This window comes from Echiichthys vipera, assembly GCF_963691815.1.
Source record: "Echiichthys vipera genome assembly, chromosome: 6".
Lineage (NCBI taxonomy): Eukaryota > Metazoa > Chordata > Actinopteri > Perciformes > Trachinidae > Echiichthys > Echiichthys vipera.
Window position 1 is genome coordinate 23,025,084 of NC_139831.1, and position 23,710 is coordinate 23,048,793.

Genomic DNA, 23,710 nt, shown 5'->3' on the forward strand with positions numbered 1-23,710 from the left:
AACTTTAATGCTCCTACAGTGAAAAGCTACTTTCAATGAAAGCCTTGCTCACAAGCAATCTAAAACTCTGCATGTGGTGTGTTTAAAGACACAATAATCAATATTTTTATGCAAACAAATGATCAAAAAACTGAGTTTAATTTCACTGGTAGTGATGAGACCACAGATAATAACGTTTCAGCACACTATTTTGGTTTTTCATCAAAGTTGTTTCCTAACACAGCAGGTAGCTCACCACACATTCTTGCATCAGACAGCAGACAGAGTTAGCAAATAGCATGTGAAAGTAGCATTTAGCTGCTAAAGAGCCCAAAGGATAGTGAATTTTGGACTTACACTTGGCTAGAAAAATGACCCTAATTAAATGCTAATGTTGCACTGTGTGTGTTGGCTGTGTAAGCACTGTAAGAAACTGTTTGCCCACAGGTGGCCAAAAAAAATCAGTGAATGCAGCTTTTAACAAAAGTAGCACTACCACAGAATAAAAAATACTCTATTAGAAAAAAAAAGTTCTGCCTTAAAGATTTTACAAAAATAAAAAATAAATATCAATAAATTAAAAATATTATGAGGTAAATTGTATCTGCCTGATAGACAGGTAGACAGGTCAGCTGAGAACGACTCCAGCCTCCCCGCGACCCTGATAGGGACAAGTGGTTGAAGATGGATGGATGGATGGATGATATCAGACAGAACTGTCAACTCATTACACTGCATTTCAGCCTGACATTGCCTCCACTTTAATCGATTTTCTGTTTCAGAGAGGGGATTTGATATTCCCTAACCAATAGCTAGAGACCAACGTATCATTTTAAGTCCACACTGATGCGTAGCCATGCCAACATGCTGGTTTTGCCTTCCTTTTAAAGGGAAACTTTGACAATCTTCAACCAGCTTTGTGTCATTGCAGCATGGGCAGGGTGTGCAAATGAAAAGTGTGTCCCTCTGTGATACCAGTGCGCCCCCGGAGCTTACTGATCACTTGCCCGCGGGGGGGTGGGGTCCGCCTGATAATGTAGTAATGGTACAGAGCTGGTTGAGGAGATGCAAAATGTACCTTTAGTGTAGCAGAGCCAAATAAAAACAAACTACAATGTTGAGGGATTTTGAGAAAATGGCGCTGATTGGGTAATCGTCCCCCTGTGGTGCTCGTTGGATTGATTGCTTTTTTAACAAAGAAACCAATGTTTCATGCCACAATACTAGACAAATCAGTCAACTCAGTGAAGTGGGAAGATTCAAAGGTGTGGACCCAGGCAAGGCAGTATATTGTTATTGGATTTTTTTATCAGACTTTTAATGTTGTGGCTGGGTGAAGTAGGGCTCATTTTAACCACTACTTCTACCAGTGTTACGTAGTCTCATCTATAATAATGTATCATAAATTATCTCATGAGCTTATCATGTTTTTGTGTCGTAAAATATTTATCTACTGATTATGTGTTATTTCCATTTCTCTGAAATGGCTGTTGATGTATAAATACGTTTTTCTGTATGTATGAATGATTTTGTGTTTCAGAGTGACATGTAAGTGTGTTTGTGTGTTTTCTTGAGCGCCCACGTTTTGTCACCTGCTGCCTTTAAACACATTCCAAACCTAAAGTGGTAAATTACTGTCAAAACATGGGTAATCCTGCCAAGCTAAAAAAAGCTGTTGATAGCCTTTCGTTGTAGTGGAAAGCTGCACAGCGTATCATTACAGCTAAGAGGCCAACAGCTAATTCTAGGGCTCCTTCATGAAGACGGGCTCCCCTTGATTACGCCTCCACCTCTCACTGATCTCTCTCAAACACACACACTGATGAGGTCTCGCTACAAGCCTTTCATTTGTCTCAGCACTCGATACAGTATAGTTTTGAGAGAGACGGGGGACGGGTGTAAAGTCTGGCTGCCAAGTTCTGTAAAAATCCCACCACATACAGTCATTTCACTGCACATACTGAAGTTTGACACAGCGAACTACAGCACATAGCATTTAATGAATAACATCAACCCCTCTTATGTGTTTGCATTTCAGTATCTGTCGGCTACGAGTATGAGTCATGTCCCGGCGTTATCCAATGGGAGAGGAGGACTGCTCTGATGCAGGGATTTGAACTGGTCCCCTCAAACCTGGGAGGGTGGTCTCTGGACAAACACCATGCCCTGAACATACGAAGTGGTGAGCACAAGCAATATATACCTATCATTTTTTTAATGCACAAATTGAATTTATTGTTTTTTTACTTGCTCAATTTGACTCAATCACATAATTTTTTATCATAAATAAATAAGGAATAGAAAGGATTTTTTTTGTTGACTTTATTTGATATTCATAAAGGAGTACAGGAAATCTCACACAACTACTAAAATGTCAAAGATGACATAATAAAGTCCAAGACTTTTTATTACCTTTGCCAAGGAGGTTATGTTTTCAATTTGGTTTGTTTGTCAGCAGTATTATGGAAACCGTGGGTGGTGGAAATAACCCATTAAACTGTGGAGCGGGTCCGAATCAAGGAGCAGATACACAAATTATTTTTCACTTTCTTTAACATTGCGAAATAAGGTATTTGTCCTTGGTGAAGGTCTGCGCTCTATGAGTGCCCTTCTAATTTCTATTGCAGTCCTTGAAAGATAGCTTAAATGCAGATATCCAGCTAACTGGATTACCTAATACTACAAACCAACACAATGTACAAGATGAGATAAGATAATAGAAAAAGCAGTACGCAGTAAAGGCTAAATTTGCCTGTCTACGCAGACACACACACACACACACAAACACACACTCACACACAAATCAGACTTGACAACCTATGTTACAGTATAGCCTATAAGTGCAATTAAACCTTAATGATTAATGCAGGTAATGAAATGAGCCACTCACAGCCAGTTCCCATCTCCGTGCATAATTTTACGTGCGTGGACAGACAGTACCAGTCAAAAGTTTGAACACGCTTTCCCATTCAAGTGAATGAGAAAGTTTGTCCAAACCTTTTACTGGTACTCTAGATCTTGTGTTTATCTTATTAAATCACCTAAAAACAACAGCAGTCTACACTTAGAACACACAGACCTCATGTGTAACAGCTATGTCCAGACGCATCAACTCTAATGAACAAACAATGTCCAGGTGTGTACGTATTATGGATGGACACGAGTAGTTAATTCCACGATCGAGTGGTCGCATCAATTCCTTGAGTACTCGTTATTCCAAATCTATTTTGGAACTCAATGCATCTTCTTGCATGAATAATTATGCACAGCAATACAGCCTACCCAACACCTAATGCTTATTCAAGCTTGTTGACATCAATGTTTACAAAAAAAAACTTGAGTGCCATTGTTTACCAATCAAGTTAATCCGAATTGAGGACTACGCAAGGAATCAATCACTCACGCCCATCCCTAGTACTTAACTTGCAATTTGATGTTTTATTTTATTTAACATACTGTATGGCATTTAGGTAGGAGATACTTTACTCCTACGTACAAGTTAACATCTCCTACGTAGGAGGTAAACCTAGGTTTTGGCCAACAATGAAAAATATTTTCACCTTGCCTTTCAGGGCTTCTGTGCGCCCACTTCAAACCAATGAGAGGAGCTCAAACTAAACAAAAGAGAAAAATCATTCATGTTAAATAGCCAAAACTGTTCAGAACTCCATCACCCATAGTAAGAAGCTGATTGAGGCCTTTAAGGTATTTATTGCATCCCCCTCTCTCAGGAATCCTTCACAAGGGAAATGGAGAGAACGTCTTCCTCTCCCAGCAGCCTCCTGTCATCAGCACGGTGATGGGGAATGGTTTTTATCGGAGCGTTCCCTGCGGTCCAAGCTGCAGTGGCACGGCTCGGGATATGATGCTGTTTGCCCCTGTGGCACTGGCCAGTGGCCCTGACGGCTCCCTCTACGTGGGAGACTTCAACTTCATCCGTAGGGTCCATCCTGATGGATATACAAGAACTATACTGGAACTCAAGTGAGAGTCATGATCTTGTTGGTTATGAGTGTGATAGTAACACTTTGCTTGATAGGGATCTCCTACAGTGGGAAGCAGTGTGATTTTGAGCAAAGGATTGAGTCGTGCACGATTAGGACAAAATTAGCTCGGCTGATATGAGTTAGTATGGCATTAGCTCTGGTTTGCATCTGGAGTTGTGATCTGCTTGATCTCAACACAATACATTCTGAAGTTTTTCTTCATGCAAAAGCAGAGTGTGTGAGGTTCAGACATCACAGACTGTAATCTACCTCTTAAAGATGTGAGAGAAGCTCAAAGTCTTTGCTATGAAACAAAAATATTTTTTCTGTGGATTATGACGATTATATCTCCTACTGCGCTGCAGGCACTACATTCCCTATTTCTGTATTTTCTCAAGCATAGAATCTCGATGGGATTGCACAGTCATTTGTCCTGTAGAGTGTTCTCCTTGTGTAACTTTACTCTCTCATTCTGTTATTATTGTATCTCTGACTAATATTTCTGGTTTAGACGGAGGTTTCATAGTGTCTGTATTTGATACTTCCCTGTCCTCGGAGGAAATGCCAAAAAGCTTCCTGTTTAGGTTAATATTTAATGTGAAACAATACAGCCGTCTAAATCAACCCTAATCTCACTTTATGAGAAAAAAATTGACTCATTGTAGCGAATTAAATTCTAAATGACTCTCATTAGCATCATAAATAATTGTTTTACCTTCTCTTTTCTCCTCTTTAAATGCTCCTTTATGGCGTATTATCAGGAACCGGGACACCAGACACAGGTGAGAACTAGTGATTAACATCTCCTTTTATATTCCTGCACAACACACCCGTACACAAAAAGAACATGTATCCAGAGATAAGACAGAAAGGTCACGTTGCAAAATTCCTCACAGCATTTTATTTTAGTTTGTCTGCTGCATATTCCATTATTGCATTGACCTGACTTTCTCTCTTCCCTCAAACACAACACATTCAAAATCTGCATATACTCAGACTGCAGTCAGATCTATAAAATCCCCATTAAAATTTCACCAGGCAGATATTTTCACTAGATATTAAATTTGTAAACTGGAAATCGGCCAAAATGTCAAGGATTTCATGTTTTAGAGGATTACTGGAAATCTGTTTGGAGGATGCAGCGGTTCACTCGCTTCTTGAGCAGGGCTAAAAGCCTGAGGCCTTGTATGGCCTCCACATCGTCCCTGGCCCCGAGCCTTGATGGTGGTGTGAGCTCTTTACACCGTGTTCGAAGATTAGATAGATAGAGTCTGTGTGTATGTGTCAGTGTAGATGTTTGTGCGCCGTGTCTGTTTGCCACTATCAGGGGTTATATCATATCATCAAGCCGTTTGTGTGTTTGTGTGTGTGTGTGTGTTTGTGTGTGTGTATGTGTGTGTGTGTGTGTGTGTGTGTGTGTGTGTGTGTGTGTGTGTGTGTGTGTGTGTGTGTGTGTGTGTGTGTGTGTGTGTGTGTGTGTGTGTGTGTGTGTGTGTGTGTGTGTGTGTGTGTGTGTGTGTGCGTGTGCGCATGCTCGTGTGCTTGTGCGTGCGTGCGTGTGGGTGTTTGCGGGAGAGGATTTATCCGAGAGAGGATTTTTCAAGATGCCATATCTCTAGTATGCCAAAGTTTCCAACCATGCAAAAAGGATAACCTGGTTGTCTGTTTATGGGTGGGATTCTTCATATGTCTTCAAGTGTGAAAATGAAAAAGGGCCTGGGGTGCACGAACCGTAAAAAATTTTTTTTTAAATTGTATAGCCTCAGCCAGTGATTCCCAACCAGTGGTGCTTGTACCTCAGGCGGTACTTCAGCAGTTGCCCAGGGCTAAGTGTAAAAATTGTGCCAGCTCAACTAATTAAAGGAAATAGAAATCAAGCTTGAAAAAATATAGCCAGCCAGAGTCAGCTCTAACCCCCAAACACTGTATGTGCGTGAAAAATAGTTAGCATGCAAGAATAAGTTGAAAAAGTAATGGATGTGTGGTTCAAATAGCTAAAAGTAATAAACAGTTGAAGTAACTTACAAAGGCAAAATGATGAATTAAATGTCCAGCATAGGCTAAAATAGCCAGTGGATATACAGTCAAACTTGTTGATGACGACATTGTAGCTAATGGTTATGAAAAACAGTTGAAATTGTTTGGTAAAAGTTATGGATACATTTTTGCTAACAATTTTAGACAACCGTTGAAATAGTTATCTAAAAGTAATGGATACATTAAAGCTAATGTTATGGGAAACTGTTGAAACATCTAGCTAAAAGCAATGGACACATTTTGGCTAATGTTAAGGGAAACAGTTGAAATAGTTAGCTAAAAGTAATGGGTACAATAAAGTTAATAGTTCAAACAACTAATGTAATGGATCGCTTCTGGTTATGGGAAACACTCAAAACAGATGAAATAGTTAATGAAAAAGTAAAAGGGAAAAAAGCAATGCATGAATTGCTGAAAAAACTAAAAGCAGTTAAACAGTTAAAAATGATATAGTCACCTTAAAGTAGGTTAACAACTAAATGACTGAAGCGCCAAGCTCACTTGGAACATGACCTGGTGTCAATGAAGGGGGGTACGTCAGATCACGTTAGGTTGGGAACCAAAGGTGTAGGCTACTGTATGCCTACACAAACTGGATTCTCCTAAAGGCACTTTGGATACTCTCACCCTGGAGGTTTCTCCTGTAGTTCCTGCTTCCTCCCTTTTCTTCGCAGTAGCTTTTACTGTTAGAAGTATGTTAGTGTTTCTCTTTTATTCTATACTATTGTTCTCCCAAGTCAAATACATTAATTATTCATCCATATACAGCTTTCAAAGCTTTTCACTCTACATTCTTCCCAGCAAAGTGCCTATCAGGCACTGGGGCTTCAAAACAAGGTGTTCTCTGAGGGGAGACAATATGGGATGTACTCATGGTAAAACCATTGTCTATTCTTCCCCTTCCACAGTTTTAGCGAGGAGCAAAGCAAATAGTGGAGAAAGTCCTCTACAATATTATCTGAGAGCCCAGACAGTCAATTCAGAAAGACAGCCCGGAACTGCTAGATCACTGTGTCTATCACCTCTGATCATTGTTTTGTTATTTTGCGTGGAGGGAGCAAGGGAGCATTGTCTGTTCCGGGGTTGTGATTGTTGTTCATTTCACTTACAGTGGCTAAATGTGTTCGGAGCTCTGAGCATCTAACTGAGAAAAAGACTGGTGGAGGGATTTGTAATCAGTTATATGCACCGTGCAATGCACCGGGCACACTTTGGAACTCTGTGAGTAACTCTCTTAGGATCAAGTTTAAATTATGTATGTTCAGTTCAGTGCAGAGCTCTGTAAACAGTTATGCACTTAATGGACTAGATGACTGACAGCACCCTTGCAGTGGTTTTTTTTCTAGGTTGGGAGAAGGGTTAGGCTATTATCGGAAGTTAGTTTTGTCTGTAGAGACTAGGGGTTTGTGGGGGCAGAATGTTCTGCAGGAAAATTAAGTAAAAAGGTTTTTAGGTCTGTAAAATGCGTATAATGTAGTAATTGAGGAAGAATGTGCAGAAGCATTACATATTTTTTATATAATTTTCCCTTTTATTTCCATATAATTTCCCTTTTATTTCCAAAAAAAAAAAGGCACTTTTACACAGTGTCTCTAGGTTTAATTGGCAAAAATCCTTTGACCAAACCAGGCTGACACAGAATTTCACGCTACAAAGAAATTGCTTGGATCTCAATTAGTTTATAATGCTCAAAGTGCAAATTTTTTTTTTTTTACTATAATTTTGTTCAAGTCTAAAAAATACACCACAGTAACCTGACATTATCAAAGGTTTTTCCTGTAATTAATGAACTGCAGACTATACGTAAGACATACTATATAAGTAAGTGTTCTCTGTAAGACTACACCCCCACATTGATGGTACTCCTCCTACACACAGTACAGTATACAGCTCACAGTCAGTAGAAGGGTAAATGAAGTCAATGTTCATAGTGTGCTTTCTAAAGTCTGAGGCTTAAACTGAGGACAAAGACCTGTATTGTTAACACACTGTATTGTTAGGCCTTATGCTGAGTATACTTCCGGTCTTTTCTCCACTCTCACCTCTCATAAACTAACAATAAAAGCGAGAACAATAGACAATAATATGTCCACAGGCTCATTTGGCTTAGGCCAAATTTAGCTGTACGAATGTCCGAGGTTTAATTTTGGTCTGGACCTTTTGTTGCATGTTATCCCCACTCCCTGTTATTGTCTGTCCTGTTTTCCTGTTGCTCTCAGTTTATTTTGCTTATTATTATTGTGGAACATGTCCCATAGTGGTAAAGGATCATATTAACCATTAAAGACAACATTTCAAAACTTCCCAAAAAAAAAAACGAAACACGTACAACTTGCACAAGGGCATAACCCATTCTCAATATGCATCACTACAGTCTTGCAACAGGGGTAACATATCACAAAAACATTGTATAATCATGCAGCTTGTGGTTGTATTTATGAATGAGTGGCTCATGTTGTTACATTTACACATAAGGGTCCTTATCTCTGCTTATCTCTACGTGGGCACATTTATCCTGAAGAACATGTGAATATCAATTCAATATCTTGGCTGAAGATAGAAAAACATCCCCCTGACATTATTGTAAGCAATCGTATCTCACTGCATATTGTTATTTTGCACTGATACTATATTTGAGCATTAAGCGCCATACAATAAACCCTGAACTGAGGTGCTCTGACATCAAGGCTCCTTTAAATCTTCATCAAATAAAGAGGAAAATAGCTTTCCTGATATCTAAACAAAGTTTTGGTTTTAGTTTGTGCTATTCTAAATTTTGCCAAATGTACCAACCAACCAATGAATGCAAATGTTCATTGGTTGCTAATATTGGTTATCGTCCTCACTGACCTACTAGCATTACTACAGTATCAGCCATATTGGTCAATCCTTAGAATGTGTTCACACATTGTTATATTGTTAACGTGGATAGAAAAACTGTCATCAGGTTTATGCAGTATACAGTCTATTCTATACAGTAGGTTTAAGAGTAATGTAGAAAGCCTAGTATATTAGCGAGAGCCTTATAATGCCTTTGGATCCAGGGGCACCATTTTGCTTCCTCTGTGTTGTCTGATTGAAGATGTTTGTGATGCGATCACACATCCTTTTATTAAATTCCTTCAAAGTCTTCACTACATATATTTGTAAGTCTGGACAGTTTGGATGTGAACTGCAACTTGACTGATTGGCAGAGGCATAAATCCACAAAGTTCTAATGCTAGCTCTTTCTTCATGTAGTCTATAGTATTTTGAAGGTGTGTGGAGATTATCTTGGGTTGACTTTGCTGCATGGGTTTATAATTTAGTAGTGACATGCAAGAACATATTAATTGGTTGAATACTTCAAGTTCATAACCCTATTAACACATTTTCTGAGCGAAGTGATACAAAATCCTAAGAATGAGGTATTGCTGTGGGCATCTGTGCTATTGAAATTGTAAGACATTTGTCCTGTTGTTACAGAACATGCACAAGTGAACTCCTCAGGTCTCATACGAATGCTATTCTTTGGGATGACCTCAACATGCCTTTACTTCAATTAATGGTGGTCATGAATGCTAGGTAATATTATAGTTTCCTAAACTAGGCTAGGACGTATGTAAGAAAAAAACCTTTTTCTAAAACCAAAACTAAATGCTCTTTGGAACATTGTTTATCGTTAGAATAGTTATGTGCACCATCTAAACTCTTTGCATTCTAACATAAGTTTCTTTGTACTTTATCTCACTAGCACCAGCCCTGCTCATAAGTACTACCTGGCCATGGATCCCATGGGGGAGGTTCTTTACGTGTCTGACACCAGCAGCCGCAGGGTGTACCGGGTGAGGAACCTTGGGCAGCCAAAAGATCCATCTCGCAATCTGGAGGTAGTGGCCGGGACAGGGGAGCAGTGTCTACCTTTTGACCAGAGCCACTGTGGAGAGGGCAGGAAGGCCGCTGAAGCTGCACTCAATAACCCTCGAGGTAGGAGAGTATGGAGACTACATCTGAAGAATTTCACTTTCTCAGTCAGATCACAGTTGCTACACACTGTTGCTTTGAGCATGAATTACATTTACCATTCCTCCAGGCTATGGAGAATTTGTGATCTGTACTCACAGATCATTATTCAGTAATATTTGGTACACCTAGCTGGAGGACTAGGCTTTGACTTTCTCTCTGAAGGTCAATACTTTTGTACGGAAGCAGCTCATCACACTGACATTTTGAATAATTTGTGATTTTCCTGATTTCATAAAGAGAAAAAACATGTAGTCTGCGTGTATTCACCACATCTCCACATATACTTGTACTCTGCAGAGTGTGAAACATTCAGAATCACATTTGTGATCGTCATGAGACACACTAGGGCTGGGCGATATGTTCAGAATCTTAAATCCTGATATATCGAAATATATCCAGATATAGCAAGTTTTCCGTTAATTCATGAATAAATAAATAGTCTATATGTAATAACCACTTTCAACCCTTTTGTATACTCCTGTGGGAAATAAAGTACTTGACAAATTACATTTTTAAAAAAAGAAAGAAGTGAAATTATACAAACACACAAATAGTGTGATGTAAAAACAAAACTGCAATGTTCAAATTATACTATCTTGAAATATTTTGTTAATGAGATATTTGAGAAAAATGAATTGTTTATCTCGATATCTTGTTATATGAGTCTCTATTTTTTTTATCATATGAAATTTTCTCCCAGCCCTGGGATACACATAAACTATTATCACAATCTCATAAAAAAGTCACTTTGATCAGCCCAAATCTATCTATCGTTCTCCTCGAAGCATATCTGAAATACATGTGGGAGGGTGTTTTTCTCATATGGCAATACTGTCATCACATTTTATATTGGTTTTGTTAGCACATCCATCAATCCAAGTTGGTCACACTGCTGTGATATAACACATATAATCCTAGGTAATATAACCACATCTATAAATTCCTCCCATGTCATGTCCTTCCAGCGGGTGGTAGCTGTTTATAAAGTCAGAAACCTACTTGATGCTTGTCCTTGTTTAGAAATATTCTTTCACTCTGTCAACTCCCGGAATATTGAATTATGTATAAATTATTGATTATTGGATAACAGGCACACTGAACTAATGTTCTATTTTGTCAGACAAAAGATAATTACAGTACAACCCCACTGTGAATACATTTATTTTCTAAATGATATTGCTGACTTTATTTCCTTTTAAAATGAAAATATGTTTATAGAGGATATCAGTTTTCCTATGCGTAAACCGTACACAGGTATTTATGTTATGACTAAATGTTATGTTTTGACTAAAGAGACAACCATTTAAAGCTTTGGTTCTCATATGATTTTTAAAATAGCACTTTCGCTGTGAGCTCTCAAATATTCAGATATGCTGTGAAATTAAAATGATGCTTAATTGGTTCAACAGCATTACTGTGTTCTGCAACAAAAACACCCCACACATCCCCACCAGCAACCTGTACTGCTGACACCAGCTGGGGTGGATTGATTCATGCAGGTTGTGCCTCTTTTTTAACCATGCCATCAGCATTTTTTAAATATTAATCTCTTAAAGTTTCCTCTCTTCAGTCATCCAATTTTATGGATTTTCATTGTTCGTTGAGGTTGAATGTAATTACTTTTTATTTATGTAATTTAATAATAAGAAGAAGAATTTGAGTGTTTTTTAGTTTAAAAAAGAGGACATTTTCTGTCTTGTGTGCCAAAACACTCATCTCAGACATTTTGCCATGTCACAGGAGGAAGGTGTGACTTAAAGTTATCACAGCAGCAGTACAATCATGTGTTCCAGTTTCAGGACCCTGATATTGTGCATGCTGGCGCACTGTCATGGTTTACTGGGACACTCCAATGGAATGAGGCCATTATTAATGTTATTAGTTGCACTTGTGCTATTCTTGCTATAACAAGTCAAAATGAGGTGTATTGAATACATACAGACTACGGTCCAGATCCTGACAGAAATGCAATTATTTTGGACCGGGAACACTTCACAGACCATTCCAGACCACTTTCGAGTGACACATCGTCATCACATTACCTCAACTGCCATCATTTAGCTGTCTGCCATAGCTGCCACTGTTGTCAGACCAGATGGAGGAGCGCCGGTTGAAATGGCATGCTCAAACTAACCAGTAGGAAAGAGAAAGGTTGACAGTGAAGAAGTGTGTTTAAGGATGAGAGGATTGCCCTAGAGATGCACAAGACCAGTGTGCTTTATTTGCAATGAAACAGTAATTTCTCTAAACAGAAATTTGTGTATGAATGCAGAACAGAGGATTTTGCTACCGGAAGTGTTCTGGTTTCCGTTTGTAGTCTCAATAGTACTGATCAATCATATTTGAACTGGCTTTGGTTTCATGCAGGTAATCGGTCAGCGTGGAGAGCAAAACAGGCGGAATCGCATCCTCTGAACCCATCGTCTATCGTCTGATGATGATTTAGCTTTTTATTAGCTTTTTAAAAATATATATATCTGCATTCATTTTTAATTCCATTCTCGCATCTCAGAAGGCTAATAGGCGTACAGATACAGCCAGAAATATTGGCCATTGCCCCGAGCTCAATTGTCACCAGACCTATAGCCAATGGATTTCCATGATTGTTGAAATAGTGGCTTTAGTGAAGGGTGTTAACGTAAAACAACCCTACAAACTACTTATTTGAATAATACTATCCCCAGAACACAGAGGCAACGACCACATTACTAAACCAGTCGAAGTTGTCATATCAAGCTCATAGCAATCAATGGTGCAGCAAGAGCTGGCAATGGAGGCTTTACTGAGAGTAGTATGAGTCCTCTGCAAACACAAGAAGCCCTTTCAGACACTGAACTAATGAGTCTAGTGTACATGAGTGACATGATTGATGCCAAGCTAGAAGGAAAGCAAAAGAATGGACTCAAGAACAAAATAAATCAGAAACCGCGCTCAGGACGAACAGAGATTCTCGCTGAAGATTTGCTCCAGCGACTTTGTGATGGCAGAAAGAGGAACAATTCATTTCACTTGCTGTGGATGAATCAGCATGGACGGGGCACCTTCTATGACAGGGACACAAGGGGTAACTCATCACCTCGATCTGATATACCACTGCATAATCCACTGTGGTTCTGTGTGCTAGTGTGGGTGAAATGTGCTCAGAAGTCATGACAGTTGTGATGAGATACATTTCTGTCGGAGGCTGGTGCCACTTTTGATGATTGTGAGTACTAAAGCCTTTTTTTGGGGCTGTTCGCTTAGCGCTTCAAAACTTTCTGTCTGAGCGGTTTTTCCCCAAATTGAAGAGAAAATGGAAGCTATTGCATTTCTGACGGGTATAACATCCCACCTCAATGACTTAAATGTCAAGTTTCAGGGTTGAACAACACAGTGACCTCATGTCTGCAGGGCTTTTTCAGTGGAAGCTGGTGGTGTTTAAACGTGACATACAGAACTTTCTGTAGCTTTTAGAACAAACCCAAGGGAAATATCATCTTCTGAGTTACCAGTAAAACCTGCTTTGAGGACTTCAGCTTAGAAAAACAAGTTCTGCTGTTCATTTGAAACCCATTTCTTGTGAGAAATGTTACAAATTCTCGATTATAGGACAGATGAATTCCACTGAAAACCTTTCTATAGAAAGCTCATTGTGTCTGGACACAAAGATGCCTGTTGAAGATGTTCCTTATCTGCAGAAGATGGCCCTTGTTCTGGCAAGAACAAGGACCCATCTTCATGTTTTCTTCAACATACTGCATTTTTCAACAGAATACAATGAAGAGCCCCACTGCAGCACACCCACTTTCACTTCTCCACATGGCCACATTTTCCTTTGTAATCATTGCACATTTTTTACTGAAAGCTCTACTATATCAGACTTGGCACTCAATAATGATGTGGAAGTACCTGGAAACCAAACAAATATGGACGCCTGTCATTCAAAGTAATTAAAAATCAATGAATATATAGGGGTGTTACCAGCTAAATGGTGACTGGACTGCATTTTTATAGTGCATATCTACCTTTTGCCTTTCAACCACTTATTCACACACACACGTTCACACACTCATGGTGGCAGAGCCACCGTCCAAGATGCTGGCCTGCCCATTGTGAGCAATTTGGGGTTTAGTGTCTTGTTCTCGGACACTTGTCACCTTGTGATCCTGAACCACAGCACAAAGGATTTACATCATATCTGATTGGTCAAGTCTTGCCTACATTTGGCTGATAGTCATATCATGTTTCTTTTGTTTATTCCTTATTTTTGACAGTGGTTTGCTTTTTTTCCAGACAGACTAATCAGCTGAAAGATTCCCAGCACCACAAGTTATCAGTACTATTTTTGCCCCCAGTGTTTAAGCTCTGTCAAATAGCAAAAGCAACAACGTTACTGGCCGAGATAGCCTTCATGATGACTATCACTTAGCTGTTGTGACAGCGCTGTTTGTTGTGTGTGTGTGTATGTGCACTGTCCATCCGGATAAGAGCAGACTCAAAGAAGGAGATTAATAGACAGACAGACAGACAGACAGACAGACAGACAGACAGACAGACAGACAGGCAGACAGACAGAATCCGTCACTTAGTCAGCCTGCTTCCTTTTTGTGGCTGTAAAAAGAACTATTCGCCCCATTTCTATTATAGTTTAGTGTATAGTTTATGATATTCTTGAATATTCCAAAATAGGCTTTATATCATAAGTTTTGGGGAGAAATCGATCAATTCTATATAAAAATAAGACATTCAGCACCCCCATATAGCCCGAATGGAAATATCCTTTCTTACATGAGATTGCCAGCCGAATCAGGCTGCTTGGATCAAATTGACGAATAGTTGACTATTCTGGGTCATCCCTAGTGCTATGTTGTAAATTCATTTTCCCACAGCCAAGTTGTAAATAAGGTAATCCTACCCATTGCTACCACCTATCCCATGAGGTGAATGTGGCATCAGGTTGAAGGTAGATGGGGCTGTGCTGGGAGTTACTTGAGGTCACTAAATTCAAGATACGGTTAAGAATGATGAGTGTATAATTTGCCTCACCCTAGGTGATGCAAAAAAAGCTAACAGGAGAGTCAGGGAACTGTCAATCAGACAGGCTGTACACTCCCACACAGTCCTGCCAACTTCACCTGGCTTTAACAGGCATAAATGCCTGTGCAGCAGCAGCAGCAGATCGGTACACACCACGCAAAATGACCAACGATTGCACCATGAGGGATTCTGTAATTTCAAGAAATTGTCATTAAAAATGGGTAAAAGCTGGCTACAAGATAAAAATACAGGAATGCATATGCTTGTCTGTGACAAGGGAAATTATGTAGTCTTTTTATGAAAATGACAATAATAGCCTGACTAATAGGGTATGCATGGCTTCCCTTGCGGTAGAAAATGGAACTTGTAGGCGCTAACTTATACCAAAAAAAAAGCCTGTCATATTAAGCTTTTCTAATGCGGAGAAGTCTGCAGATTTTGCTCTGATTCCCTCCCAGCTTTAGCCCAGTTCAGCTCTTTGAATTAATGCACACTTATTTGAGACATTAAGCCTGGAGTGTCGATTTAAATTGGTTAATCATTATACCCTTGGTTATTAGCTGACAGGATTGGATTCCGGCAGTGTGTCTTCACTGCTGGTGTGCAGCTACACTACATTCCTTTTTTTCTTCCCAACCTGTTAGCTGGAACAAGTCTCACTGATCTAACTTCTGTCACCAATAAGGCATTGTCACCCACAGGACAGCTGCGGCTAGGGAGGTTTGTGCGGCCACTGCTCTGGTGGAGGTCAAATATAGACACCAAGTATGTCAACACAAAGTGCAACATTTTGGACTAAGGTAAAAGTATAAAAAGTATAGATACTTCGATACTTCTTCAATACCAGAAATGTGTACCAGAAAATCATCCTGTCCTCAATCTGTGGCTGTAACAGCGTTCATTATTTTTACGTGCTATCAAAAGAGGTGTCGGGAATCATTTTTTACTAATAGCTTTGTTTTTGAAGTTTAGAGGTCTGGTATTGTGACAAACTTAGTTTGGACATTGAAACCAACATGGCTTTAGTGTTGAGAGATGAACAAATTTAATTTAGCTGTGCTTCGAGTTTTTAGATATATTTATTCATATTAAACAGTATTTTTTTTTCCGGTGGCTTGTTATGGTTGAAAAGACTAATGAACATGAACCTTGAATTTGCACTGGTGATTACGGCTTGCTGCTCTAATGATCGTACCATTTAAACTAACTAAACTACCCTAGTGCTACTACTGCAACTATAGATGTACAGTATACAAATAACTTTCATTGATGATGATGATAACGATGAAGATGATGATGATGATGATACAAAACAGTTGCTTGCATATTGACATGTTCAATATTTACAATATATTTAATTTGATAAAGTATCAACAATGTTAGAAACATTGATAAAGTGAAAATATCCTTTACAAGACAAACTGTTTTTATGCTCTCCTGTACCCCAGTTACAGTAAAATAACACATTATTGTTCATGTTTATATACTGCAATCGGTAATAGTTCCAATGGATATTGTTGTTTTTTTTCAGCTTTTCTTAAATTACATATTTCTTATAGTTGTGTAGTTTTATTCCATCCTAGATATCTTCATTTGATCTGTATTCTAATATAGAGTGTAAATCTATACTGTATATATATATATATATATGAATACATGCCTGATAATAATGACTGGGAATATGAATGAGAGAAAGGGGCAAGAGGAAGAATTAAGAACAATTTCAAGGAGGAGGAAACAATATTTTCTGTCATTCATCAATGTTGTGATGGTGTTGGCTAATAAGTTACAATAATGAGTTAGAAATAATAATTATTAATAATAATTGAACTATCTTTCCACCACTTAGACTGAATGAAAATAAACTAAAATGTGTGTGTCATTTAACTCAACATGGATGCAAAGCGCTCGCACAAGACAATTATTACATGTTGTGTTGTGTTGTGTTGTCTTCCAGCATGTCACATGCAGAGGTTAACATACCAGATGTGTTTTTTTGTTCCACCACTGTTCTTCTGTTGAATCAGAATATATATATTCTGATTATTCAAAATATATTTGATATATATCTAAGAAAGGCTTTAATAGAACTAGATTAGTCTTGTGTGGGCTACCTTCACTCAAAAAGTATGTGGAGTCAGAAAGAAGAAAAAATCTGTTTACTGCCCTCACCAATCACACCCACACACCTGGCCACCTCTTAGTCCCCGGGTCGCACAGGAGATTTAGCCACAGGCCTGTCACTCATGCTACACCCACAGTCCTACTTGGCCTCTTCTGTCAGTCACACTCAGCTTGTGCGTGCAATGCAGTCTGACAGTGAAGGCAGACAGCCAGTCGATACGGAGCACAGCAAACAAATGTAGCACAGAAGTGTCTCCATTCTTCAAATGTCACTGCTTCTAAATACAAAAGCATCTCCAAATTTAAAAGCAGAACTTTATTTTTTTTTAGAACCTCAAACTTCAGAGTTCATGCAGATAGAAGAGGGAGAAGATGATGAAAAGCAAAAGAAGATGATAAGAGAAAAACAAGATTGGAGCTGATTCCTGCAACAATCTGACAGATGATCTGAAGACTGTTATTCTCAGTACACATGCCCCTTTCACGTTAGAACTTGGTGTATCTCTGTCTCTGTACAGTAATAGAATATTCTGTCCCAAGACTCCTCCTGTTCACGCACGGTCAGGTATTTTATCCTCTTTGACTCACTGCACTTCACAGACTCTTCTGTGGCCATTGTGCTCTGACTAACCAGCTCTTATAAAGGCTCTAGAGATCTCTGACTAGAGCCCCCTGGTTCCCTGTCATCCATCTGCTGCAGCCCAGAGTCATCCTCCTCCCTGCACCCTCTTACCGATGGTAATGAGTTGTAGACTTCACAGAGAAATATCTGTCCGTTCCTTTTCTTTTTCTTTTTCTTTTTTTTTTTGAAGCTGTGGCTCTGTGATTCTCCGGCATTGATCTTGTCTTGTGTCCTCTGGTGAGCTCCCTGCTCCAAATTAGTACCTTCCTTTTCTTTTCCTCCACTCCCTCCATCTCTTTTTCTTTCTTTCTGTCGTTCTCTAATGAATCATGGTTTTGCCCTGGTGTTGACATTGCTGCAGAGGTGCCTACTGTGACTCATAATATTGTTACAACATGGCAAACAGTAGTTACATAGTAATCCATAATTTAAATTTAGCCAACAATGCTGCAGCTCTATTGAGCACACTGCTGTTGCCCAAGTTTATAGTCTCTCCATAGCGGATTATCTTGTGTCCTTCAAACACTCACTTATGAATACAAGATCTGGGGTATTGTTTAGAGTTGGCTCCAAATGCGCTACTGCAGTCAATTAGTTCAGTAAATAAAAGGCCTTGCTCCATTTAGGATGGATCCCATGTCTGACATGAAAGAGGCATCAGTCCCACAGGACCCAACAGCCTTGGCTCTCATCTCTGGACTCCTCCTGTTCACAACATGAGGGTTACACATTTGGTAAATAATAGTTGTGTGTATGAAAAAAACAACAACTGTGTTTCATGTGTATGTTTGGACAGAGGAGTTCAGAGAGTGACTCCAGTGATTGAGAGTTTAGTTGTTGTTGTTTGCCATGTGCAGGTCTTATCTGGTATTTGTTGACTGGTCCCAGACAGCAAAGCTGATATCCACAGAGAGAAGTGTGTGTGTGTGTGTGTGTGTGTGTGTGTGTGTGTGTGTGTGTGTGTGTGTGTGTGTGTGTGTGTGTGTGTGTGTGTGTGTGTGTGTGTGTGTGTGTGTGTGTGTGTGTGTGTGTGTGTGTGTGTGTGTGTGTGATTGTGTGTGCGTGATTGTGTGTGTGTGTGTGATTGTGTGTGCTTGCCGTGTCACTCTCTCCCTCCGGCCCACAGGGGGCAGACTAATGCCCTTATCAGAAGCTGACATGCTGCCACCACATTTCTCCCTCTTGCCCTGTCGGCCTCTCTTCTTTTCTCTCCTCTGCTTTCTTTCTGTCCTTTTCTCCGTGTCTCTCTATTTCCACACAGACCGACGCAACACATTTTTCCCCATCTCACTCAGCCCCACAGCTTCGAGGCACGCCATCGGAGTTGTGATTTCAGGGCCGGGGCGCCAAATGAAGCGGCGGGGTTTAAACCGGTTGCGGTTATTAGCATGTTGAACAGCGAGGGAGTTTTTTGGGGAAAAAAAAGCCACAGCCAGGAGCAAATACGCTTCACATGGCACCATCATTGCTTGGCCACCAACCTCAGACCACAACAGCCAGGCTTCATGCTGTACAGTATCTGTCTTGGCTGGCTGTTCACATATAAGCAGCTTAGGCAAATGAATATCTTTACACATTGGGCGCCGGTCTCATTTACAGAAATGGCTGAAAACATAGAAGTGTGCATAGGAGCGTTTCCACAGTTTGTTTCATCAGTGTGAATCACGCATCCAATGCTGTCAGCAAGCCCATGCTCAAACCATTAACTCAGCAAACACCAGTCCCCTGCTTCTACTACAGCAGTGTCATAGTGTCCTGCAATTGAGTGGCTCTAATCACTGCAGCCTGCCTTTCACTTTTCTGGAAAATGCCACTTCCCAGACTGTATTTGCTAGCTGCAGCAGTGAAGTTAGAAGATCTCCTAGGGCTGTGTAGCCTCTATGCCAGCTGCTCTGCGTTATAACTTTGGAATGAATATGCCATTGTTATTCTACCTCTGGCTCCCATAGCATTTGTGCAGAGTGATTGTCGCGTCTCACAAAATAGAGGAAGAGAGAGGGGGAGCGGATTAAATTGATAGAGAAAAAGAGAGAGCTCGGAAAGAGAGTGAAAGTGAGCCCAACAGAGAATGAAAAAATAATGTGAAATTTATAGAGAAAACTAGAGAATGGAGAGAAAGAGAGAACAAGAGAGTGAATGAAATGGATCTGAAGAGAGAGAGAGAGAGATAGGCGGGGAGGACTGAATGTTTTGCATCTAAATCCTGCAGCGTGCAGCAGTCCCAAACCTCATCTGCATATTAAACTGGCCCTGTGGCTGCTTTCCCTCTCAGAGGGTCAACTACCATTGTTCTGTTGGTTTAAACAGAGTACTACTTCGCAAAACAAGGGCATCAGATAAGTCACTGTTTTTTTTAGCTCTAAGATTTAGTTTGTGTGTGTGTGTCTTTGCCTGTGCATATGTGTGTGCAATTTTTAACAGCCTGCTCTTGTATTTCATTTCACATTGACCGAGCCTTTGTCTTTGCCCGTGGACATTCCAGCATTAATGATACACACATGAATTAATCACACAGCAAGGCAAACAGCAGCATACTCTATGATAATGCAAATTAGAGATACGCCATTGGGTCATGCTATTTCTACCACAGCTTGTTTTCTCACTGCAGCATCCATGATAATTAGAATATCGGCAATGGTTTGTGCAGCAGACATGCATCACCGAGCAGCCACAATAAGAAATTCTGACAGACTTGTTTTTCTCTCAAAACTAATGCTGAGAATATAGCTGCCAACGGCAAATCCGCAGGGCCAAGTAAAAGAGCATGAAGCAAAACAAACAGCACACAGGTACATCGAGGACTTGTCCAGCCAGTGAGCAATTTTTACATGATTTGAGAAAGAATTGCAGATATGTGGCCGATTTCCTGTTTGCATATTTACTGCTGACTTTGTCACAGCCGACCAGTCTGCAGTGTGTGATGTAAGTGTGCCTGATAGAACTGCAAGATTCTTATGCACTCACTACTATGAGAAACTGTTAAGCCTATTCAGCTCTATTGCATTGTTACACATGAGGAAGTCAGTTTTGGTAAATAACACATACTGTACACTCTCACTTTAGAGTGTTCATGCATGGTCTTGAACATGACGTTATCTATAAGTTTGATGAAAATGAAATATGCTCTACAATGATATAGTACTCTGTACAAGGGCACAGTTTTCCTTTGAGTGTCAAATACTTAATTTCTTGCACTCGGGTGGTATTTTCTGCACCAATTTTTTGTGCAAATGTTTTAATTAATGTAAGGGAAAACATAGGTGACGATTTAAAAATAGTATAAAAATCTCATAATATGATTTAAAGAAACCTATATGACTTAGTTATCTAAATATGAGATTATTGTAATTTTATCTAACATTGACCCTAATACTCAATTTAAGTTTTTATTCTCGCTCTTCTCGCTTGCAGCTGTATCAGGGCATCTTTTGCTGTATTTATCTCACCTTAGTCTTTCATTTTATCGCAGATTTAGACTGCTGTTTTGAGGTCGCATACTGCCCCCTACTTATTAGAGGCATTGTTGTGTCTATGAGTGGCATCCTAACGGTTCTTCAAAATAAAATAACTCTATTACTTTAATGTAGGGGGGGACATCTGTCATGTACAAATGTTGTTTTCCTGGTGAAGTCTTGGATATGATAAGACAGCTGCGTCCGAAAAGAATGAGGACTCAGCTGTCAAACACCAAAAATATTGTTAACAAAACTCAAACCAGAAGCTGAATTCACAGTACCTATGACTAATTTGTGTTTTTTCTTGACCTACATACAGATTTGGACAAACGTTTTCAAAACATAAGTTAGTCACAGCACAAAATAGGATCTTACCTTTGGCCTGATGGTGGCATATGGCAACTGGCTGACAAAACAGATAGTTTGTTACACAGAACCTTCTGAGAAGCTGTGATTGGAAACGGTTTGGAAAAGGGCAGGCACTTGCAAAAAATACCTGGCAGCTGATTGGATGAACCATCCTTCTATCAAACTCTTGCTGAAGTCAGTCGGTAGAAGAGAGAAAACAAAACAAAGGTTTCAGTGCGGTGGGAAATACTACTTGACAACACCTGACGAGACAAATTTGTTTAATCTTAAGATTCTGCAATTCTCTCTTGATCTTGTAATATTGTGAGAATTCAACTGAAATGCAAATTAGGGCACTTGGAGGATTGGTTTAAATCTAACACCAGAAACTCTGAAACTACTCAGAAACTTTGGTCACAATTGTAAAAAGCAATTTAGAGAAACATCTCACGTTGTGTTTCTGTATCTAAGCTGCTTACAGTAAAGTGTGTTCAGATGGTCTGGCAATTCCGGCAAGACCGACAGGTGCAAATACAATATCCATCCACTCATATAAAAGAAATAACATACAGTACAAGCACTACACTGAGTTAGTTTGTGCAAGGTCCCTATTCTAAGAGACTATTTACGGGTCATTTCTGAATGGTCTGCCAACAATTCCTTTCCACTTCACTGAGTTTTAGAGATATTGGATGTGTTCCTCCATTCAACTGCATATGGTTGAGATACGGTCAAATAAATAGGAGAAACACAGTTTAGGTTTTATCCTTGACCAGAAAGCTAAATAGGCGGACACTGACCTGAAGTGAAATGTCATCTTGAGCCAAAAACCCAGGCAAGAAAAGTTGGCTCATACATTAAAACATGAGTTGACGGCCTGATGGCAGTTCTAGATGGATCATTGCATTGAGCCCAATGTCATGCAATGTCATGTTCTTGGAACTTCATTGTCTGGATAAATGAATATGACGTGTCTTGGGGCTACTTTGAAAAACAGGGGTCCTCTCAGAAAGTAGCTCTTCTGCGTCCTAATTACCTTGGGTTAGACGAGGACTTATAGATATTCTGCTAGGAAACAGTTGCCCACTGCCAAGATTTGCGAAGGACCAAAGACAATATAGTCAATGGGCTTAGTAGAAGCAAATTTATGCTGACTTAAAACAAGAGTCTACCTGTAAAATGCCTGATATTCAAGTAAAGCATTAGGTAAAACACTTTACAGACTGACAGCTACCTTGTTTGTAGTCAGGGTGTGTAGGGTAGCTTCAGAGAGATTACTGAAGCTCACTGTGTGTGTAATGAAGCCCTGAGTCAATAAGAGATGCGGGCTCAAGGCCAAAGGCTGAGCCGGTGCATCAAAGGTGCAACGATGGTGCGAGTCAGCGTGCTTGTGCATGCTTGTTTTTAACGGACAGCCTCTGGGTCTGTTGGCCTAATCTGGACAGGGACATAGAGTTAGTTATGGGTACCTTGTTAAAGGTATGTCAGGTGGACAACATCAGCATGATCATGGGAAGATTTGACATGTGTGTCACTTTTACTGGTCGAGACGGACACTGCTGGCAACTGCCCTGTCAACCTCCGCTGGGAAACTGGCAAGCTGACAGGAGTATAGCGGAGCTTTGCCACAGCGGAGGAATAAATTGCATTGACTGGAGGTGAATGACCAACACACACACACACACTCATTCAGATGGAAACATTTGTCCAGGTTCGAGGGGCTCTTATGAGGGGAGGGACAGTAAACGCTAGTGCCCATGCAGGTTATTTCTCACCTTGATTCTTAAAACACCCTGACAGAAAGATGAATAAGGAGCGTGATGGTAGCAGGCACAGTTCAGCCCGGCAGTCCAATTGAACCTGTCTGTATGAGAGTGGGGAGGGGGGGGTAAGGTGTGTGTGTGTGTGTGTGTGTGGGGGGGGGGGGGCATCAGCTGCTGTTATCGGGATGGAAAAACAGAGCCAGTAAATGTTTGCACCTGGGTACCATTATCACCTGCAGTGCTCTAAGAGACCAGTGGCCCGACCCCCCTCTAAGGAAGCACTAACACAGTTCTTTCGGAAAATGTAGAAGAAAAATCTGAAATAACTGCAAAGCCAGCTATCTGTGATAAAGACTCTACTGTATTTGCCTCTGG

At 40.0% G+C, this 23,710-nt stretch overlaps 1 protein-coding gene across 1 annotated transcript in view; it reads left to right on the plus strand.

Moving 5' to 3' along the window:
* tenm1 (teneurin transmembrane protein 1) overlaps positions 1–23,710 on the plus strand; it is a gene marked incomplete at both ends in the record, with an annotated part of 163,404 nt that overhangs the window by 108,162 nt on the left and 31,532 nt on the right. Inside the window, 4 exons of the mRNA XM_083914792.1 lie at positions 2,018–2,161; positions 3,711–3,963; positions 4,727–4,747; positions 9,736–9,968. Of these exons, the coding sequence (XP_083770918.1) occupies positions 2,018–2,161; positions 3,711–3,963; positions 4,727–4,747; positions 9,736–9,968 (651 nt within the window). The remainder of the gene's footprint in view (positions 1–2,017; positions 2,162–3,710; positions 3,964–4,726; positions 4,748–9,735; positions 9,969–23,710) is intronic.